The sequence below is a fragment of the Rhea pennata genome, chromosome 1 (assembly GCF_028389875.1).
Source record: "Rhea pennata isolate bPtePen1 chromosome 1, bPtePen1.pri, whole genome shotgun sequence".
NCBI classification, from domain to species: Eukaryota; Metazoa; Chordata; class Aves; order Rheiformes; family Rheidae; genus Rhea; species Rhea pennata.
This window is the reverse complement of record NC_084663.1, coordinates 51,847,894-51,870,316: the sequence shown is the minus strand read 5'-3', so window position 1 is coordinate 51,870,316 and position 22,423 is coordinate 51,847,894. Positions and strand designations below refer to the sequence as shown.

The 22,423-nt window shown below is 36.4% G+C and overlaps 1 protein-coding gene across 2 annotated transcripts in view; it reads left to right on the top strand.

Moving 5' to 3' along the window:
• Positions 1–22,423, top strand: part of ANKS1B (ankyrin repeat and sterile alpha motif domain containing 1B) — a 432,952-nt gene that overhangs the window by 206,559 nt on the left and 203,970 nt on the right. For both annotated transcript variants that reach the window (XM_062585768.1, XM_062585759.1), the window contains exon 14: positions 1,978–2,050. In XM_062585768.1, the coding sequence (XP_062441752.1) occupies positions 1,978–2,050 (73 nt within the window). The remainder of the gene's footprint in view (positions 1–1,977; positions 2,051–22,423) is intronic.

Here is a 22,423-nt window from a genome sequence, read left to right as displayed (position 1 = left end):
GTGAAAATGCTATTATTTTTTAGTTTCAGAGGCAGAAAATAAAAAGTGAATCTTCCAAATGACAAGTCCTCAGAGAGTGTGTATCAGAGTGTAATACATGTAGCTTGACAACTGGCACAAAACACAATGCATTTTTGCTCAAAACGCTGCACACTGAATGAAGCCTATTGTTTCCATAGTGAGTGAAGGCAACCAGAAGTAATTCTGTTGTTCTATGTGCTGTGCCATTCAAATTCTTTTCTGCTGACGCCCTCCCCGCTGACACTATCAAAAGTGGTAAAATGGGCATATAACTAGGCCCATTTTTTATATATTTGCTAATTATTTCTAACCACTTCAGCAGAACAGGCAATGCCCCCTTGAGAAGAGTCAGGAGAACCTGGCAGGAATGGAAAACCTATGGTGGCTGATTGTACATTCCACAAACCCAGCCTGTATTATGTATCTAGGAAATTGTTGGTGTACACAATACTTGTTATATACCCGACTCTTGTGGAATACACTTTTAGCTGATATTAAAGGAAATCTTTCATGCTGAGATCATAGTTCATATGCTTGCTCATGCAAAATACTTTATTTTAGTTCTAGAGCTTGCTTTAAAGTATTTTTATATAGCTTTGTTCTAATTTCATTTTTTCTTCCTAATGTGCTAAATTTCAAGAGTATAAATTGTTCTTCATAGACACAAAAGTTCTTGTCTTATTGAGGTAAATTAAGAGTGGGATATATTTATATCCTTACTGGTATTATAGGGAAGTAAGCACGTAACTTTGAAACAGCTGCTGTGAGAAAGTGTCTTTCTATATCCCCAACGTCTTTTTATCTCAGAAATAGAAGCCAGAGTTTAATTGTAAGATTGCTTATTTTTCTAAGAAGACTTCTTCAGCTCATCTGAATGTCTGGTTTGACAGGATATCCATAAAGTGGTTTTTGTTGCACAGGAGATATCTTCTCAGTGGAAGGATCAGATTTTGATCTTAACTGGGTACATTTTTGTGAGATCCTGAAACTACAATGATCAAAGACTGCCCTTTATGGAGATGTCAAGGTTTGGTTGTTCTTGAGGATAAGACAAATTGAGTTTACCAAAAAGTAGACGTGAATTCTCAATCTGCAGATTCTGAGATTATTCCCAGCTATTTTCCTGTCAACAGCGACAGGAGCCAGCTGTCCCAGTCAGCCCTAATATTAAACTAAGTAAAATCTAGTTCTCTGTTGCCATCTTTTTCTTTCACAATATCTGCCTGTGATTCACTTTTTGTTTTGTGCTCCTGTTACTGAGAATACAGTAGGTATATTAATTCTGACCTAGTAAGTACAATGCAATTTACAAATGTGCAAATGACCTTTGGAAAAAGTGTAGTGTTGTTTCACAAACAATATCGTTCTGTATGAACTTGGCACAGGAGCGGAGTGAGCAAAGCTCTGTTTCTTACCTATTCGGTGGCCTTGGGGTAGATGGAAGAAAAGGGAGCTAGAAAATTCTCTGGAAATCTTAAATGCGCTGTTGATTTAGTACCTTAAAACACACAAAGCAATATTGTTTTTCATTAACAGTACTGATTAAATAGTCCTCTAGTGGTTCACAGCTATCATCAAGCAAAATAAGCCTATAAAAATAAAAGCTATTCTGTCATATACTTTAATACACACATTTTTCTCCTTTCTGTCCATATATTGAAGGAAGACAAAGCAGTTTCAAATACTGAGCTATACCAGTGTAGTCAATAGGAAAGAAACTATATTATAGAGAAGGAAATATTAGGTTCAAGCTTTAGCTTTTGGTGGATTACAATAAAGTAGCAGAATAAAAGCAAAGTGGAGAAATTAGTTGTATCACAACTATCTTTTGCAATCTTGATTATAATGTTGCTTTCCTAATGACAGTAACAATGCTGTAATTTTATATATGAAAAACCAAAGTAAAATAACAAAGATGGGATCTATCAATTGTTTTTCCTGTTCTCTTTTTTCTAGATTGATAAAATTATGAGTTCAATAGATGCTGGAATTAATACTGGACTGGAGGAGATGAATGATCACTCTACAAGTAAGGAAAAAAACTTAGCTATTAATTATGACTTAACGGCCTATAGGGAAATTGTGGATAAAACTGTGTTGAAATCATCTGTAGGTATTTGAATGATCATGAAAAGAATCAGTGCTGTTTACTTTCAGAGATGCACTAGGCCCAGTGTCTGGGAGTTGTTACTATAAATAGCATATTGGGATCATTAATGTTGTTTTGGAATCTTACCAAAATGAGTGCTCCATTAATGTTTTTGTAATGAAGCCTTTCAGTACTACAGGGATGTTTTCCAATCTTTTTCAGCTGAGTTTTTATCTGAAATTGTGAATCCTGGGTATACAGAATCCCATAGCTGTGGACACTGTTTTAAGCATTATATTATCCAGTGCTGCTTCGAGCAGATACTTCGCACAGTGTTGAAGATGTTGCTGACACCCAGTGACTGGTGTAAGCAATGATGGGAAAACTTGCAAACCTTCCCTAACCATAGTGAATTCTAAGAGCTCTCAGTTATGGCTAGCTTGTTGATATGTCAGCATAAATCTATGCAACAGTGCTGATAAGAATTTTTAAAGCATTTTACTACATCTTCTTCCTATCTCATGGAAAGAAAAGTGACTTGCATGACAGAATAATATGGTCTTGAGGCAAAGATATGTTGCACTACCTGTATTGGCACATGCCCACTAGCAATTCCATGCAATTACATGGTTTTATGTATCAGTTAGGGGATTATCTACCTTATCACTTAAGATATTTTTTAAAAAGTATTTTAACAACCATCATTTCATGGAGCATGATCTCTGCACCACTAGAAACTCTACCTTATCCATTGAAATAGACCTGACACAGCTATTTTAACTGTAGCTGGGAGCAAGAAGAGAATCTAGGAAAATGAAGAAATAACTGATTTGAGTGCAAATATGATTGTAGATAAAACAAGCACATTCAGATTTGTTTTGGAAAAGTATAAGGAAAAATATATTGGAAAAGAGTAGACGTTTTGTCCTGCCAGGCTGTATTTTTCTTTCTGAAACTTGCAGTGTTGGTAGGGGGAAACTCTAGGTTAAGAGGAGATTAGTAATGTTTGAAGAAGTTATAAGAAATTCAGGATTTGTTGATTGTTATTCTTTTGGTATGACAGTACTTAGCCAACCGGCCTCTATTAAGAAGTTGCACAACAAGTTAGATTTATGAAAAGCAGACAAGGGTAACACTATGAGTATGCAAATTTAGTAGTATGTAAATATTATTCTCTATCTTATGACTGATCACTGGTTTTCTTTTTTTTCTTTTTTTGTTTTTTTTATTCTAGTTTTAAGATCAGAAAAATCTGAAAAAAAAATCTTTCAGCTGGCAGATCTACTCTTTTCTTCACAATCCTTTTCCTAGAGGGAGCTTTGAATTTTTTCCAATTTGATGTGCAACTGTCTGCAAACCAGTGATTTTTCCTTTCTATCAGTTTCTTAATGGTCTTCAACTAGTTTAGAACTAGTTTAGAACCTAATATAATTTTGCTCTTAATGTCACAAATCAAGCTATGTACAAGCAATCAGAGCAAAACTGCATTTCTTTAAATTTAACCAAACTTGCTGTGCATACGGACTGTGATAAAGACATTTCTATCTGTTACAGAGCTGGTTATATGCAGCTTCACATTTATGTTTTCACTTTTCCTTCCTTTATGCATTTTCCAGCTTCAGTCACTCCCAGTTCAGGCAGCAAAGGAAGACAGACCAAATACATTTTATCGAATGTGTGATACTTGAAGTGTGTTTTTATTTTGTATTTAAACAGTAACAGGGTTATCTAGCAGAATAAGGAGTCTGTATTTCTCACAATGAGCAAACTGTGGTAACCAATAAAGTGGAGCTTTAGTATGGTAATATGTATTTATTTAATAACAGAATTTACTTAAGCAGGGTTTTAGCTTCTGTTAATTACCATGCAATTAGCACCGGACAATATCTGGATTTTTTTCTTACTGACCATACAGCCTCAGAGCATTTTGGCTAGGTCTTTGGCCCAGATGAAGATGTTGTTTTAAAGTGTTCTGAGCAAAAATAGCTTTATGTTTTGTGCTTCTAGCCCTTACAGTGATTGACAAGAAGCATCTCAGGTGCCTCAGTGTTCCTCAGAGGTGCCTCACAATGGTCCTACCTAATTTCTTCAGGATGCTAGTGTTGTTTGGCTTCCCATACGTTTTTCTTACGGTTTTACCTGCACACATGTCGTAGTGCTGAGGACTTAAATTCCACCGCAGAACTCATCATTCACCTTCGCTTCTCCTTCCTGGCTCTTTGCTAAATGTAGCACAGTCAGACAAAGATATGACCTATGCTTATGCAGGGAAATTAAGTAATGAGGTATTAGATAATATTATTTTGAAATACTTCATCAGTTTATATCTGTATATATCTTCATATATATGTTAAGAAGCATATATTTTTAAAGTTTTATTTGAATACATGTGTAAAAAGCTTATCCAGTAGAGACTAAAGATAGCAAATTATTTAATATCCTTTGACTGTATAAGTTAAAAAGATTTCCTTTACTGTTGAATGAAACCAGCTAGATTATTGAGCATTATATTTAGGAAGATACACTTTTCTTGTCTAATAAGTTTTTAAGGAAATACTGAAATTTCTGATAATACTGATGTAGCTTGATATGGAATCCTTCATTTTAGCATTTCCATGGTCCTTCTTGGTACTTCTTATTATACTCCAGTATTTTTTTTTAATTGTTAACTATGTAAAACCAAAAATAATTGAAATTCACAGATATATATACCTAATCTAGCAGACATGAGGAAATTTTTGTATTACATAGTATCTCATTCTCAGTAAAAAATTTTTGAGGGAGTCTTGCACTGATAATTCAGTATCTCTATATAAAATTATGCTGTGATGACTGCTTGTGAGGAAATCCTTGACTAGATTTCCAGGAACTTTAGCCTATATATTCTTGCCAATGAAATCTAGAAAATCTTTTTGTGGTCTCCAGAGGAATCTCTTAGGAAGAAATTAGAGGAGCAAGATAGGAGAAGAGATCAAAACTGGACAAGTCATGAGGACTTCATCTACAGAATGCATTTGGAGACAAAAATATAAAACAGAGTTTTCAGTTTGGTGGCAGTACAAGTACTGGAGAAGTAAACTTGACATTGCAGGGAGGAAGCTGGCTGGAGATCTCCTCAGAGACCATGTAGGGTTCTATCTACATCTGTGTACCATGCGTATGAAATCAGAACAGGAAGGCTGGCCAGGGAGCAAGAAAGAATAAATCTCAGTGATAAAAGAGAAGAAGCCTTTTTGTACAGCAAAGAATACAAAACCTCCATTACCAGGAGGAAATAAAAGATAATGTTGGCTAGTGACCTCCTGCTCCACATAATGTGGAGTCATCTGAACCACTTGGAACTGACAACATGGCTGATACGTTTCTTCAGCCCAAATTGCCAAATTTGAGCAGTTGCACAGGATCCCACTGATCACTATCATATGATAAACATTTATTTGGATACTGATGATACTGCCAAGAATTATCCTAAGGCAAACAAAATTGTTTATAAGGCTCTGGGACCATGGATGAAGATGTTGAAGATTCAGCAGTTCTTACTGTCTATCCTCTCACTTTTGAGACAAGTATCAGTCAGAAATAAATATATGCTAAATATAACTGCACAGCTACAAAGCTGTTGTCACAACAAGGGCTCTGGCTTTTGCAACCATAGGATAAGGAAGAGACAAGAATTAACAGAAGAATTAATGAGGAATAGGCAAGAATTAATTGAAGATGATGACAAAGTTAGCACTATAGAGATTTTATGATATATCTTACATTAATAGTCTACTCATGTAAAGGATATAATTGGTCATGAAGAAGAGGAAAGAGAAGGAGAAATGTTACTTTGTATTTCAGAACTATGATGTTTACTTTGAGATCTTGAACATGGATTATTTTAAGCTGTTGAATGTCTGTAGGTTCCAAGAAAATGGGAAAGAACATAGGTATTCTTGGTGCATACCCAAAGCCATACATAGTAAGGTAGTAATGAGAAATTTCAGTTATTCAGCCTGTCATTGGAAAGAAATTACATTGACAGGTTGCTCAAGAAGCACTTGGGACTTGGTTACAATATTTAACACAAGAGCTAGAGAGAAAAATAGAGGAAAGAAGCTTTTGGATTTGATAACAGGTAGAACAACTTGACTAAGAATGTGATTATGTAGCAGTTTGAATTGCTATAGAGTGATACCATATATAATCCTTAAAAGGGGAATTAGGAAGTGCAACAGAGTTCAAACAAGAAGGTAGATGTCAATGAATTTACAGAATTTGTAAAGAAGATCTCTAGGATGCTAGTTAAAGAGGAATCTGGATTCAACAAACCACTACTAAAGGCGTAAGTATGACCTATCAATATGAGGAAGAGAGAATGTAAAAGACCAGCTTGGCTACCTTGTGATATTTGCTTTCACCTTAAACGTATGGGAGAAAATTTATTAATTTAATCAGAATAACAATTTTGGATTGACAAAAGCATGTAAAGAAAAGCGGGAAGTGCCGAAACACTTAATGAGATGAAACTTGCAAGAGAAGTAGTAGGAATTGACTATAAAATAAGATAAAGTAATTATATCAGTACAAATATAGCGTAATATATAAAGTAGTTTATATAGTATAGTGTAAAATAATTATATTAGGTAGGGAGAAGAAGAACAAATAAATCTTTGGTAACTTAGAGAGGTACCATAGGAAAAGGAAAGCTGCTCATAATAGCTGCTGAGGAGGCAAAAATGTAGTTACCTTTTTTTTCTTGCTTATTTACTGAAAAGGTCATGTATGAGCATGTAGCAAGCAAAACTAATACTGCCAGCTAAAATCTCAATTATAGATAAGGAAAGAACAGCTTATGTAAGTTAGGTATCTTAATATTGATTTAATGATCTTCATTTTTTTATATAACTATCTGAAATAATCTTGGAACCATTAGTGGTTTCTGGTGAGAATTCTTGTAGGATGAGTGAGGTATCAGCAGACTAGAAGAGGACAATATAAAGCTTTTCTTTAGAAGAGAAGAGGAAGGAGATTGTTGGGAAATATTTTCAATTCATGAAAAGTTGCAGAACAGATAAACTGTTTCAAGTATCTATAAAATAGCAATGAAAAGAATAACAGCCAATATGGATTTTTCAAGAACAAACCTGTTAAAGCAATCTAATTCCCTCTAATTTTGTAGGTAAGGAAAGAGCAGTGGCTGGCCTGTATTCTGGCACCAGTTGAGCTTTTAATGTAGCCTCACATGTTTTTCTTATAAGTAAATTAAGTAGCCATGGTCTTAATGAAAATAGTGGTAGATTAGACAAACAGATCTTCTCCTTATTATCTAAATTTAGACTTCCTTTGTGTAGACGACATTATGTGCATCGGAGCTAGTTATACTGTGTTAGATAAGCAGGCACTTCTAGAGTATCATTCATCATATCTAAATGTCTGAAGCATAGTAAATGGCTGGAAGAAGTACAAAGTATCTATGAAGGGAACCTAGAGGACTGCTTCAGATGTAGATGTGTAAAACTAGATGAAATGAATTTCTTCTCAGGAAAAAGCTATAAGAGCAAGGGTAGTGAAGCCTTCCAACAGGTTAATAGGGAGATTATAGCCTCTGTTGCATTTGGCATGTTCTTAAAGGCTTCTGGGTGTTCGTCAGAAGTAAGAAAAATGCTTGGGATATAGCTGGCCTTGGCTCAAGTCGGTTGAATGGATTAGGTCTCTGTTTTAACTTCTTTCCAGTCCACTTCGAAATAATACTGTGATCACTATGATAACATGATTTATATGGAACCTTTGTAGAACTAGGTGGAGTTTAATAAATGGAACAGCAGTCTTTTGGGGTTTTTTTCTGACATAGTAGACACTTAACACTGATTAGTAATATACATTCTGCAAAGGATTTAGAAAGGATAATATGTTTAAATATCAGCCATCTGCACTTCTCAGGAAAAACAAAAAGCAAAAAATACACTTCAATTTCGTATTTTCTTTGCCTAATTATAAACAAACCATTCTACAATAAAAAAGCCTTTCAAAGCATGCCTAGCCACATTTCTATGTTAGCTAGAGCCTAGGAGCAGTTTAGAGGTATGTGGTTCAGAGCTTATTTATTCTTGCAAGTCACTCAAAAGAGAGTAACCAAGGAGTTATCTACTTTAGCAATAAATATTTTTAACATGGTTAACGGTTATCATATCATCATTATGCCTAAAGTAAGAACTGTTTCAAGTTAGACCAATTAAATAGTGACAAGGAAAATAATGTTAAATGGCCATTCTGCATCAAAGTAATTACAATCAGTTTAAGATTGAACTGGGCATTTGAGAGAACCACTTCTGTCAAATATGTTCTAGCACATGGAGGCTGATTTACAATTTAATAATTTACAGTTTAATAATCCTACTATTCATGAATTATTTTTTAGATGCTGTCTGTAAATGCACTGCCCAGTTGGTATGTGCATGCATGTGTAATGTGGTCAGGGTTCCTGTGGTCAGCTGGGCAGGCACCCGTCCCTGAGCACCCTCTCTGTTCCACCCAAAGGAATACAGGATACAGTTTCCTCAGTTATCCTTCATCTTTTTGATCTGCAATAATGGCTTGGATCTTTGCATTAAATCTTCTTCTTACAGCTGAAAGAGGCAGATTTTTTTTTATGCTTAGCAAATCTGCTTTTTGCAAAATTTATTTTCTGCCCTTTTGTGAGAACAGTGCTTTTTCCTATACTTGTGAGATTCAGTGTCTATGTCTCAATATCAATATCAAGACTCCAACTGTTACTCACTGAGTGAAACTACATGAGTGAGCACCTTTCAAAGATTAATATAACAGATGCTGATTATTTCTGGAAGAGGTGTTTTTAACAGAATTATGGCATATAAAAGACTGGATTTTCAATGGAGTTAGCAAATCTCCTTTCAAATATTTATTTTAGCAATATATTTTATCATGTCTACAAGTTTAGAGACCCATGAGTTGGCTCTTCTAGAGCTAATCTGAAACAAGAAAGACTGTGAAATACTGACTGATACAGTTGAGTTGAATCCACATGAGCCACTCTCATTTGAAAGTAGCAGAGCTGCAATGTGCTGTGATACATTGAGAATAAGTTTTTCTATAAACAAGACTTTATTGCTTCTGAATGCGTCTAGTACATATACATGTTCCTATGTCAAGTAATACAGATTTAATGTCACAGATTGATGATAGTTCATGGAACTCTGTATTAAAATACATTTTGTGGTGGGCTTTTTCTGGTCTTTGATATCAGGCTGAAAGTTGTAGGCAGTTATCATGAAAAGTTCTTTTCTTGCATTTTTTTGCCTCCTGTATTCATAGGAACAATCAATGACTCCTCTTCCTCCTGAAAATCGTGTATGTAAATATTCAGCATGGGGAAAATTGTAAAAAATGTTCCTCTTCAGATTTGTGCTGGTATAAAACATGAGCCTGAGTACAAAGATTGGGAAATAAATATGACTTAGTAGAATTTCTCATCAGGAAGATTTGGAATCAGGTGAAGCTATGGCCAAAAAAGCTGGAAGAGAGGAAAGAGATAATGCTGTAACACATAATTTAAAGTGCTCAGACCTTTGATTGCCAGAAGTTGCATGCTCACCCTCCTTTCTTTCTTTCATCTATTCTCCTTTCAATAATATGGAATGTCACTGCTCAGATATGAAGTCTTCATCTTCCCTAGTATGATTCTGCCTATAAAAGCTGAAATTTCACTCAGAAGAAATCAAACTTTCTTTTAGAAAATAAAGCCTTGTTAGGCTGGCCCTTTCCTGTTTGCTGCCATATGGTTGCAATTTTGGCAAAGTGGTCTTCCTCCAAAGCTGTTAACATCCTCCTTCCTCAAGGGCAGAAAACAGATAAAATATAAGTACTTAATTAAGGCTGAATTTTAATTAGATATGTGTAGGCATGTTGGCATAAGGCAGTTTTCACAGTGGTAAGTTATATATCTTAAAGTATACATGTTAATTGTAATTCAGTCTCTATTTTGCAGCAGCTGCTTCCCCTTTTTAACTCTCAGTGTGGTTAAACTAAGCACTTCGATAAAACAGGTTTAATTCATGTATTTTAATAAAATCAGCCATGCACCATCTCAGAAAGTGGGAGACCTCTTAAGCCTACAGAGTTTTGAACCTACAACTCACACTGTGCAATAAGCAACTTTAACAACCAGACTGTAAAATAAGTATAGCATCACCTCCTTCCCAACTCCCACCTTCCCACTGAAGCTGATAATGCTGTGCAAAGAAGACTAAAATATCTGTGGCATCATAGAGAGGGAAAGAAAGAAAAGGCTGAGGGATCCTGACTCTGTGGCTGATAAAAGAGGGGCTCTGATGGGAGGAGAGAACTCCAGCAGCTGGTGTCTGGTCCTGGAGCTGTTTGGTACCTCTTCAATAAGAAATACATATGAGGTTTGCAATTTTTAAACTCCAAGTCTATGAACACTTTATTGTCAATTGTAGGGCTGTACCATAGGGAATAGGACCACACATTTGAGGCTGACCCTACCTTTCCTTATATCTTTTTCACAATTGCAAAGTGAAGATAGTTTTTTAAGTCAGAATGTCACAATTGCTGTAGGCAGTGTGTATAGCTAAGGTCAATTTGAGACACTGAAGAAGGGGAAGGTGATATCTGTTTTAAACATAACTGATTTTAGTCACATACTTTCACAGGTTATACTCCCTCTCACACTCAGTACTTAACCAAGGTATGTGTGTCCAGGTTCTCTGGCCACAGTGACTTGAGTGTGACATGAAAGACGAGGGATGCTGACTATTGCAGTCTCAGCATCTCTCTTGGGTTCCTTTTGATTAGCAACGCAAACTGCTTTGGGGATAGAAATTAACAGTTATTATGGTGTGATTCCTTGGATTCAAAATTCTGCTTACTTCAATGATGCCTAGTGTTTGTGCTTCCGCATCTTAGGTATTTTAGGGCTGTAGTCTGACTTTCTTTTGGAATTAGAGGAAGAGGAATATCATGTGCAATGTGCTGTAACATTGCTGTTGTCTTGTGTAGAGGGCAGAGGTGTCTGCTGACAAAGCAAAGCATCTGTGCTGTTGTTTTATCAGAGTGCAGTCCTTCTTGTCTTGACAAAAACACATTCCTTAGTGCTTTATTGCTGTCGTATGTGTCCTTGATTATGAACACAGACCATTCCTGCCCATTCCTGTAATCCTTTATACTATTATTTTTTCTGGTGCTTTCATACACACATTTCTATTCATGCATCATTCGTAGCAATCTTTTCATTTCTTTTACAAAACTCTGCATTTCAAACTATTTGAGTGGTAGTTTAAGTGTATGTAATTGCATAGGTTATAAGATAGTGGATAATTGAAACCATAGAGTTGTAAATTGTCTAGAAGAAATCTCTTCAGCATTTATTTGCTGAGAATGTGATAGCCATAACACATTGCATGCCACCTAACCTACTCCAAAATCATATAAATTCTACAGAAGAAATCATAAGTAATTGGATTAATTTTCTGTTGACTTCCACATTATAAAACAAGAGATAGAGATGTACCTGTTTTAATGATCCATTGAATTCCAAAACAAATCTTAAAGACCAGGCAAACTGCAGGATAATTATAGAGCTTTTAGCTATTTTGTAGTAAAAGCAATGGGAGTTTGATGCAAAAAGCTGCAAGCATTTCTTTCAGTTTCTGTTATTCGTATATTCCTACTATATTGACAATTTTACCCTAAAGTATCACAAATGTAGTATTGAGCTATATGCTCTTCATATATTGATTAATCAGAACTGTTTATACAACAGACTACTACAAAAAAAGATATAGACTAAACTGAAAATGCAGTAAAAATGTGATTCATGAGATTGTATTTATCCATGCAGTCTCTAATTCTAATACATTTTCCTTTTGAATTTCCACTTTATTTATCTATCATCTCAGCATACACCTCTCATCTCTGTTTGTCCATGCTTTTTGTGGTCCATGGTAGGCTTCTTTTCCCAAAACTATTTGTAAAGTAATTCAATCATTACATTCACTGTCTTGAAAAAATCATTTCTGGCATATGCCTTCTAGAAGGAATAGATAAGATTGATAGTGAATAGAGAAACTTAAAAAAATATAACTACTATATCATAAATATTGACATTCATCAGTGATTAAATATATAGCCTAATTGTTATCAATTTTGTCTGTTTACTTGTGACCATCAGCTAATATTGTGCTAAATTTATATACTCTGCAGTAAGACTCTACTTGAATGAAAGGATCTTCCACAAACTCTTTTTTAATTGGCAGACTAAAACGTAATTTGTACTAACTTAATACACTGAACCTTTTCAAAGTTATTTTCCCCCATCAGATGTAAATTTTTAGAAAGCGATATAGAAGATTTTGACCTTATTCTTGTATCCCTATTTTCTCCTTTGGAAAAAGGTTAAATCTGGGCAGCCTGCTCAGTTGTAGTTATTTTTGAGTACCTAGCTATATTTGTTTTCTTACAGAATTAGTACAGAAGATATATCTTGTCTGAAGGACCAATAGTAAAATGTTTTGCAGATCTAAAGATAGATGCTTTTATGTTTTATAGAAATATTTGAACCCAGAAAGAGGAGTAATGCATATTATGTCGAAGTCTCTAACATCTCTTCTTTTATTTAGTTATTAATCTGATATCAGATCCTGACAGTCTATTGTTAATTTACAGTTATGATACAAATTTATATGACTATAGACATGAATAATATATTTGCAATTTAAATATACTAGTCAAAGCTATAAAACTGCAAATCCTGTGCTTAACATTGTTCTTATAGAGTCTTGTTTCTAGATTTTCTTTTAATATTTTCACATCAACTAACTTTCCTTTAAAGGAGTGAGAAGTATTGAGTTATAAAGAAGGCATATACGTTAGTAAGAAATATATATGGCATGAGGTAGTCATATATCATATTTATATAGTTTCATTATATTTGTTTTGAGATAGAAAACAGAATGATAATAAAGTCTGAGATGAATACATAGAATGCAAAACTTAGAAAATCAGACTTTCATTGAGTATGGACTTTTGAGATCATAAAAGTCAGAAACATTGACAACTAAACTGGAGAGTCAAGTAGTTTCAGCTTGTTTGAGGGTAATGTAAGGAAGAACTATATACATTACCGTATAAAAGATCACTCTAAGTGAATTGCCCAACCATGCCCATCTAGACAGGAGATAACAGGATCAGCTTAAGACAGGCTGTTTGCAAACCTCAGCACTTGAAAAATTGGCCTAAAATACTTTCAGAGTTACTTCCAGTAGGAACTATGATAGTCCAGGAGGAGTGCCCAGCTTGGCAGATATCATAAGGTTAATGTTGGAATGGTTGTTGTTATGCTTAAAAAGTTATAAGCTAATGGTGTCCTCATTCTGTAATACTCTCAAAATGACCTTACTGTAATTTCAGAGGTAAAAAGATATTCCAAGATATTGTAAATGACGTGAGAAGAAAATTATCAGATTACTTGAGAGTCTTAGAAGTCATTTGCTAAGGTTCAGTTTTTCCTTGCAGTTTAATCTGAACTTTGCAACTGTGTAATCATTTACGCTCATGTGTATTAATATTGAATGTAACTGATGTCACTAAGCAGAACGTCATTTATTCCTTAAGCAGAATCAAGTTCAATGCCAGGTTAAAAATGTATACATAATAGCGATTAGTCTGCCAGTGGAATTAAAAGTATCTGTTGAAAAATGGAGCTTTCATAAACTCTGTCCAGGAAATATTTTAAGGAGACCAGAATGTTCTTACTTCTAAAAGAGACTATATGAAAATCATAATATGATCACTGATGGCAAATCTCTAAAACTTAGTATCTTTGGTGGTCATTTGTCTGGGGTGGCTTCAATATTACACTTGTATTTGACCACCAAATATATTAGGGTTAGTGATGTTGTGACCAGGGTAACTATGATAAAAATTGGATCTGAAAAGTATGGATACTATATTTAAATAAAGATCAGAATTTCTTTAAAGATACACAAGAATGGAAAATGGAATTTAGCTCTCATAAATTATATTGATATCTAAGTCTACCAAAAGTGAATCAATAACAGTTTCACAAAATCATAGAACCACAGAATTGCAGAGTGGTTGAGGTTGGAAAGGACCTCTGGAGATCATCTTGTCCAACCCCTCTGCTCAAGCAGAGTCACCTAGAGCATGTTGCCAGGACCCTGTCCAGATATTTCTTCAAAGTTCAGTTGATGTACTCATTTTTCCTTCTTAATCTAGTAGTCTTTTGACCTAGATAGATATGAACCCTTGCAAGCTCACATTTCTAGTAATAATAAGAACATCACACGCTACTTAATGCATGCGGCTTATTATAGAATTTACAGCACACAGAATTGTTTCTAGTTTTAGTTCCACCTACAGTAAATGAAGTAATTTAGAATACTAAACTAACTAAAGTGTATGCATTTTCCTTCTAACCCAGATCATTAACCTGAGTTCATGATCCTAACATTAGAATCAGTATTTTATTGTTTCATCATCCTCTATTCAGAAAGGTACTGTATTTAATGTCTTAAAATCCTTCAAGAATTATTTGTGTGACTACTTACTACCCCCTACTTCATCACCCATGATGCCAGGAACTTTTCCAAACCTTTGTTTTTCTACTTTTATCCACTGCTGTCTTTGGCTCTTTATTTTAAGTTATTGTGTTATTAGAAATCCTAGCTAGCCAAGGTTAAATTATTCATTGTTAATAGCATTTAATGAAAAATTGTGAATTGTTCTGGTATCTGTTTCTAAACTGTGTTTATTATTCATGACTTCATTCATGAGTTTGGATAAATATTACTTAGTTGTTTATGTGCAGTCTAATTGGACTGTTTTTGTATTTATGAGATGTGATGGACAGTCTTAGTTACTTAGTGCTATTTCTGTTTTCTGGTTTGCTTTTTGAAGTGTTTCAGAGAACATAATTACAAAGAATAAATTATCTTGTTTGTGCACAAATGTCACTATTTGCATGTGAATATGGTGTTCATATAGAGACCAGCCATTCCTCTCAAATTTATGCTAACAAAAAACCCAGTTCATGAAAGTTTTCAAACAATGAATGCCAAGGGGTGTAGCTGAAGAGATCTAGACCAGAATTTAAGAGAATAACCATAGGTGCAGTTCTGGATTTAAACCAGCTCCAATTTGGGCATTGTTTGTAGTATAGGAAATAATCATTAACATGATGTAAAATGTTTGTGAAACTAATCTGACCAGTACATTTGCACCTAAACTGTACTTAAGGCCACTTTAGCTCTTGCTGAGACAAGCCTTGACAGATCAGAAGTGAAAGGAATGGTGCCTGGAGTGTAGTTTATTAACCATGCCTGGGAAGCTGTCTTTTTATTATTCCAGTTTCTAAAGCAAAAGGTGATGCAGGACAAAGTACAAATGTAGGACAAAGTGCAGAATTCAGAGGTGTTCACACTGTCTTCAGGTATCAATATAAATCCCTGAAGTAGGACTTAGGCTCCTGTTGTAAATAGTGAAGGCCAATTCAGAGTCCATATTCCAGAGTTAAGAGAGTAAGAGTCCAAAAGTCAGGCAAGGAGGAAGCTCACAGTCCAGATGAAGAGGGTTTATATAACCTCATCCATATGCAAACAGTCCAGTGAATTGCCTGAGCTGTGCCAGCTTGCCCACCCACTCAAGTTATGTCTTTATCATTCATTGAAAGATATTGCAGTTTTCTTTTGGTATTGTAGATTCTGTATGAGAGAGGGGTAAATATTATGGAAGGTGAAAGATTTAGAACTTTTGTATAATACAGCAAGTCTCTGCTGAGATCCTGAATTTTTGTTGGAGAACAGAGAGGGCTGGCTTCTCTTTGAGGATGATGAGCCAGAAGCTGAGAGAGACCTAAGCACGGGCAGTGTCCTTGCCAACGGGGCGCAGTTCCACAGGGTCTGAACTTGCCAGGCAGAGGCAGTTGCTAGTAACAGGGTTCGCTGACAACACCAGACATGGAAAATGATGAACCAGGTCCAGGGTCCAGCCAGCGAGTCCAACCAGAGCAAAAGAAGATGGGGTCAGAGAAGGGACTGGAGACAAGGCCGCAATGTGGGTCCAAAGTCCATGTGGGAGGCAGGGCCAAAGACAGGATGGGAGACAAGCTGCAACGTCTGTCTGAGGGGTCCATCCAGAAGACAAGCAACCCACAGTGCAGGTCCAGAATCCATCTAGGAGGCAGGGCCAAAGAGAGGACTGGAGACAGGCATACCCAGTGGTGTAGCTCGGGCAGGGCCCAGGACTGAGCTGAATTGGGGCTCCTGGGCCCTGTCCCTCCTGCCCCCCGCAATTGAGAAAGGCCCCAGGTGGGGCTGGTCAGGGCTGATAAGGCCTACTGGTCCACTCAGGGCCCTAACATTTCTTTATTTTATTCATTGCCTTATCATATTAGTGAAATGTGATAAGTTTTATCTGATTATTATTCTGAGAATCACAGAGCAGTTTATGCTGGAAGGGACCTTTAGAGATCATCTAGTCCAACCTCGCTACTCAGTCAGGGTCACCTATAGCAAGTTGCCCAGGATGCTGTCCAGATGGCTTTTCAGTATCTCCAAGGATGGAGATTCCAGCACCTCCCTAGGCAACCTGTGCGAGTGCTCAGTCACTCTCACAGCAAAGAAGTTTTTCCTTACATTCAGACAGAACTTCCTGTATTTCAGTTTGTGCCCATTGCCTCTTGTCCTGTCATTGGGCACCACTGAAGAGCATCTGGCCCCGTCCTCTTTACACCCTTCCTTTAGATATTTATAGGCAGTGATAGCCTTTCCTCATATGAGAGATGCCCCAGTCTCTCAATAATCTTAGTTGTTCTTTACTGGACTTGCTCTAGTAGCTCCATATCTCTCTTATGCTGCGGAGCCTAGAATTGGGCACAGTACTCCAGGTGCTGCTCACCAGGGCTGAAAAGAAGGGAAGCATCACCTCCCTCGATCTCTGCCAGCCAATGGGCAATTCTCTTCCATAATGCAGCCCAGAACACCATTAGCCTTCTTTGCCGCAAGGGCACATTGCTGGCTCATGGTCAACTTGTTGTCCACCAGGACTCCCAGGTCCTTCTCTGCAGAGCTGCTCTCCAGTAGGTGCATGGGGTTATTTCTTCCCAGGTGCAGGACTCTGCACTCCCCTTTGAATGGCAGCACAGCTCTCTGATGAGCCCCTTTCATTTCAGAGATTTTGAACGTTCTAAGAAAGAAATGGGGGAGAGGTAATTCATTGTTATTATTAATAAAAATGCTTTGAATTACCTTTGTTTCCCTTTCATATAAGTGTGGATTTAGATTTTGATCTTTACTATTAGCTGTTGGTTAACTTTGAAGAGCTAAGGCATTGAAAGATGTTCTCCTATATCTAATGTAGACAAAACAAATTTTAAAACAAACCATTTCTCCCTATTTTGAAAAGGCTTGAAAGGGGAAATGGGAGAAAAATAAGTAAAAGGAAAGAGGCTGATGTGAAACAAAACAACAGCTGATTACTGTAGCTGCAGATGAAGGGTGACAAAAGAGCAAATGATTGTAACTTATCAGAATAAGTAACACTGGAGATAAAATAAGCAAATCATATAGGGATTGTAGAGAAGGATTATAGAATGAAAGTAGAAAGAAGAGGAAGAAGAGAGATAAAGACAGAGCTGAGTTCACCTTATCAGTTATGCAAAGGAAGAAATCATTCTACAAGCTAGCATATCTGAAACAGGGGTGCCTCTGAACCCAACGAGGAATAAGAAAACCAAAGACAAATTGCCACATTACATTGGTTTGAATCTGACTTGTAGAACATTTCCAGGAGAAATTCTCAGCCCTGCATCTTTTGTACTTTAAAGGTTCATCATTTCTAGGGTATGACAGTGTACTACAGTGTCAATACAGACCTATATTTTCCACAGCTTTCCACAGGACCTTGCAGCAGTTTTCAAATTTATGAAATTATGGCTGCCATGTATTTCATAAGTAGGTTTAACATTTTGAGATATCTGTGTGCAATAAGTATTCTTTTAGCTCTTTTGAACATTTTCTTTGAATATTTCTTTGTTAGCCGGTTCTATTTGTTTGCTATCCCTGTGGTGCTTAGTGTAGAGCTATACAAAGGTTTGCTCAAAATTGAAATTACATGTATTGTTTTTATTGTTACATGAATTATAGCATAAAGTGTTGAGATTTGCATAGTATTTTAGCAATACTACTTATTGTGTTTAGTATACTGTTTTAACAGTATTCTAAAGTCTTTACTGAATGAAATAAAACATTTTGATTGGTCATAGTGTCATGTCAGATTTCAAGTTATTTTTTTTGCTAGATGAAAACAGTGATAATGATTACTCATAGGTGGTGACTATAGTGTTACTATTATCCTGTAAAAGTTCCTGAGACAAGCACAGAAATTGCTTTAAGGAATAAACTCCTTTTTTAGAAAACGTTATTAACTTTCATTGAAGCTGGAATAAGGATATATAAATTTACCCCCGGCTCTGAATAAGATTTCTGAAAAAGCGTCAGGCAACTGAACTGCCTTTGTCCTACCACTGGAATTTTTATGAGGTAGAATAATTTCATAGTGTAGTGGGGTTCCACTGAGGTTTGGCTTCATGTCACTTGGTCATCACTCTCTCCATCAGCAGGAGCTCCTTCAGTGTGCATGAAAAGGGGAAAGAGCGAGCTGAATTCTAATTACTTCTTAACTGTAACATTCCTCAGTGCAATACAAGGCCACAATTACCCCTCTGTTGGTGTCCTTAAGTTCCCTCCATCTTCTCCATTTCCTATGGAACAGAGTTAGAGAGAGAAAGAGAGAGAGGAAGATGAATCCAGCTTCCCCTATAACCTTCTGACTGCCAGCACATTACATCAGCCACCAAGCTCTCTAGCCTTCTTCTAAAATTAGAAGAAATTATGGCAGAAGAATCCATGAAGGACTATTAAACACAAAGAAAATATTTCTCTTTCAAGACGACATTGACCTGCAAATTCCTGGAAGCTGGGAGAATGCTAGGAAAGTATCACTTTATGCCTACCTTATTCTTAATGCTCTTCTAGTGCTACTAGCCACTGTAAATGAAGTTAGTGAACAGCTGAAGCTAGATGAAGTTATGGTATGATCCAGTACAGTTGGTCCTGTTTTCTCATAGTGAAACATCCATCTGTTCTTAACTAACTTCTTGTAATTTAGCAGTTTGCATTTTGCATTGCAGTTCTGTAGGCCAAGGGCATAAATACCACTGGTGGTATGGTTATTATGATGTTATATACTATAATCAGATTTTCCTGTAGTCTTTAAACAAAAAACAAAATTAGACCCTAAATGAGTTCATTCAAGTTACAAAATTAGAGAGACAAGCGACCTTGGTGTATGATGATATATGTTATTTTATACCATATATATAGTATATGAGTTGCTGAGCATCATACTAATGACAGAATCTTGAACAGAATCAAATCTCCTGAGTCCTAGTCCAGGGGCTATGCTCTAGATAACAGATCTTCCAATTTTCCCACGAGATCAGGGCCTTATAGCCTCATCCAGTGAACAGGATGGATGCTCAAGGAGGCTAAATCAAAGTCATCAAAGCAATCAACTGAACACGAAAAATGTCCTAACTTTGAAGTATCTGTAAGCGATATATGTTTCATGATGGGGTAGAGTACTTTAGCCGAGCTGTTGCTGGGTAAATAATATATTAACAGTCAGAAAGAAACATACACTCGTAGAAAGGCCTATGGAGTTAAAAAAGTGCAGTTCGTGCTACTATTGACTAATCAATTGTCAAGTAAAATTAATCATTGTCTTCAGTGTGTTTGTATGTGTTATAATAGTTATAGATACAGACTGTTGTACTTATGTAGTGATAATGTAGATTATAATGGTTATAAATACTAGCATAAAATCAGAAAAGAATTGCGAGGATGACTTCTAGTCAGTGAAGGTTGTTCCATTAACTTGCATTAACTGTAGTCTGGGAATTATTTTTGCTCATTCTGAGCCACACATAAGCAAAGAAATGTAACCTTTAGATTATAGATATTAGTGTTATTTAAATTCAAGCTGTTTCGATTGATTTTGTTTTATTTCTGTATATGCCATGAATCATATCTCTAAGAGTAGATCCAGGAAAATATTCACCCTCACCTAACATGATCATCCAAAGTAATAAAGAACTAAGCTGCTGTCAGAAGTTGCAGTTTTTACTGAAGGCACCTGGGATTTTCAGAATTTTACGAAAAAAATAATTTAAAGTCTAAGGATTTGAATGGCCTAATAATATCTTTGAAATGTGTAAGATAAAGCAGAACTTTGTACGCACCTTTTGGAAACCTGCTATTTCTCCCATAGTAAACTTCTTGAACTATATTGGTTGGCTGGATGCTAGGCATAGTTTTTCTCAGATAACATCCTGTTCCTAGCTATTCTTATCGCCTGTCCAGGAATACATGTCATTAGATTAATTTAGTCACTAGAACATAGTCACACAAACTTGACTGCAGCAGAACTTCCATCCCAGTGCCAAGAAGTAGCTTTCTTCTCTAACTGAAATCATAAATGGAAAAAGGAATATCATAACCCATTTAGTATAGGATAAAGCTGAAAGCTTTTAATTCAACATACGAAGTTTACAGTATTTACTCTAGCATCAGTTTCTTCACCAGATCTGCTAAACTGGCTGTTAGTGGAAAGATTGATCCTCTCATACTGTGAGATAGCTTCTGCTCAGAATTTGCTTGGTCAGTCACTAGTAAGTTTTGGTTCTGTAACACCAAAAGTATTTAGCAATGTTCAGCAGGTGATGATCTAACTAAGAAAATGGATTATAATAGTCCATTCAAGCTGACTTGGGAAGCACCTCCTCTATAAGTAAATTATGATTATCACTGCATTTCTTTCTTTTTGTTACTCCAAAAATTAGGAAAGAAAAATCCACAGAGATGATAACAGTTGAGGTAATAGAATAGAGGGGACCATAAATTCTATTATGACTAGAACAAATCTGCCTTACAAGATGTTTGAGACCATGTGAATTCTGATATCACACATGCAGTCAATTCCAAACACACAATAAAGATATTCTGAGTCTCACTGGGAACGAGACATCTTGTAGAAATTATCTTATAGCATACCAGATGGCATCTTGAAGACATCACTTGAATGTGCTTCTTCTATTGCCTTGGAGAAGAAAGAACCAAGTATTGCTATCCCTGTATTGCTAAAGAGAGTTATGCGTCACTTTTTCCATGCAGGACTAGGCACAATTTTTTTTTGATTGTGGTATCACAGAAGGATTATCATAGAATTCATGTTCTCTAAAATTGCAGGAAAGCGTAGTGGAATGTAAATGTGTTGGAGGTGAGACTAGTTTTCACAATCTGCACTACATTTTTTGTTATCAGGACCAGCTTTAGGCATAGGCAAAGTAGGCACTGCCTGCAGCAGTACCTCGATGGGGCTGGCACTGAATCAGTCTTTAGCAAAATGAAGAGACACCCTTCTGGTCTCACAGCAACAGCAGCTGCTCCAAGTCCCACTTGTACTGGCTCAGAAAAATATCAGAGCAGCCCCACCCCCACCCCGGTACAACCATTCCTCTTAACTAGCTCAGGACAAGTTGATCAAGTGAGCTGCAAGTTCCAGTAACAGCACATTTGACCCAAATGCGTTCCTGGCTCTGATGCTCTGTGCCTTCTTTTGCTTTGCCTCCGTACTACCTTTAGCAGAAGGAGAAAAAACTATCTTGTAGATAAGAGGGTACTCTAGCAACGAGAAGAGAGTCAGGGATGAGGACAGGTCTGCAGGTTGCTGTGCTCCTTATTTTCTCTCCCCTCGGTGAGATGCTGTGTTTATTGGGTTAGACATGTAGTTATTACTGGAAGAAGATAGAGTCGGAGGAGCACAAACAGTCGGGCCAATAGTGCTATAATCATCAGTGCTGGGGCCAAGGAGATCGGTTAGACACAGCACCAAGAGCTACATGAGGATATGTGCCTGTGGAGCCACTCAAAAGCTGGATTTTGCCTACACAATTGCACTGAGGCATTGAGCCAAATATTTCTCATATATTCACTGGCAGCATAGCTTCTATGCTGTTTATAGTAAGATAAGGAAGAAGTATTTTGACCGTGAAACTGGTGTATTGATTATTGGCTGTGTCTTATTACAGGCAAAACATTTTTGTGGGGGCCACCCAGATACAGAGACGTTACTGTGTGTGCATGAATGGGAAATACTGGATTTAGTCATGCATAATCCTTTCAACGAGTAGGATTATCTTTTACTAGATTTCTT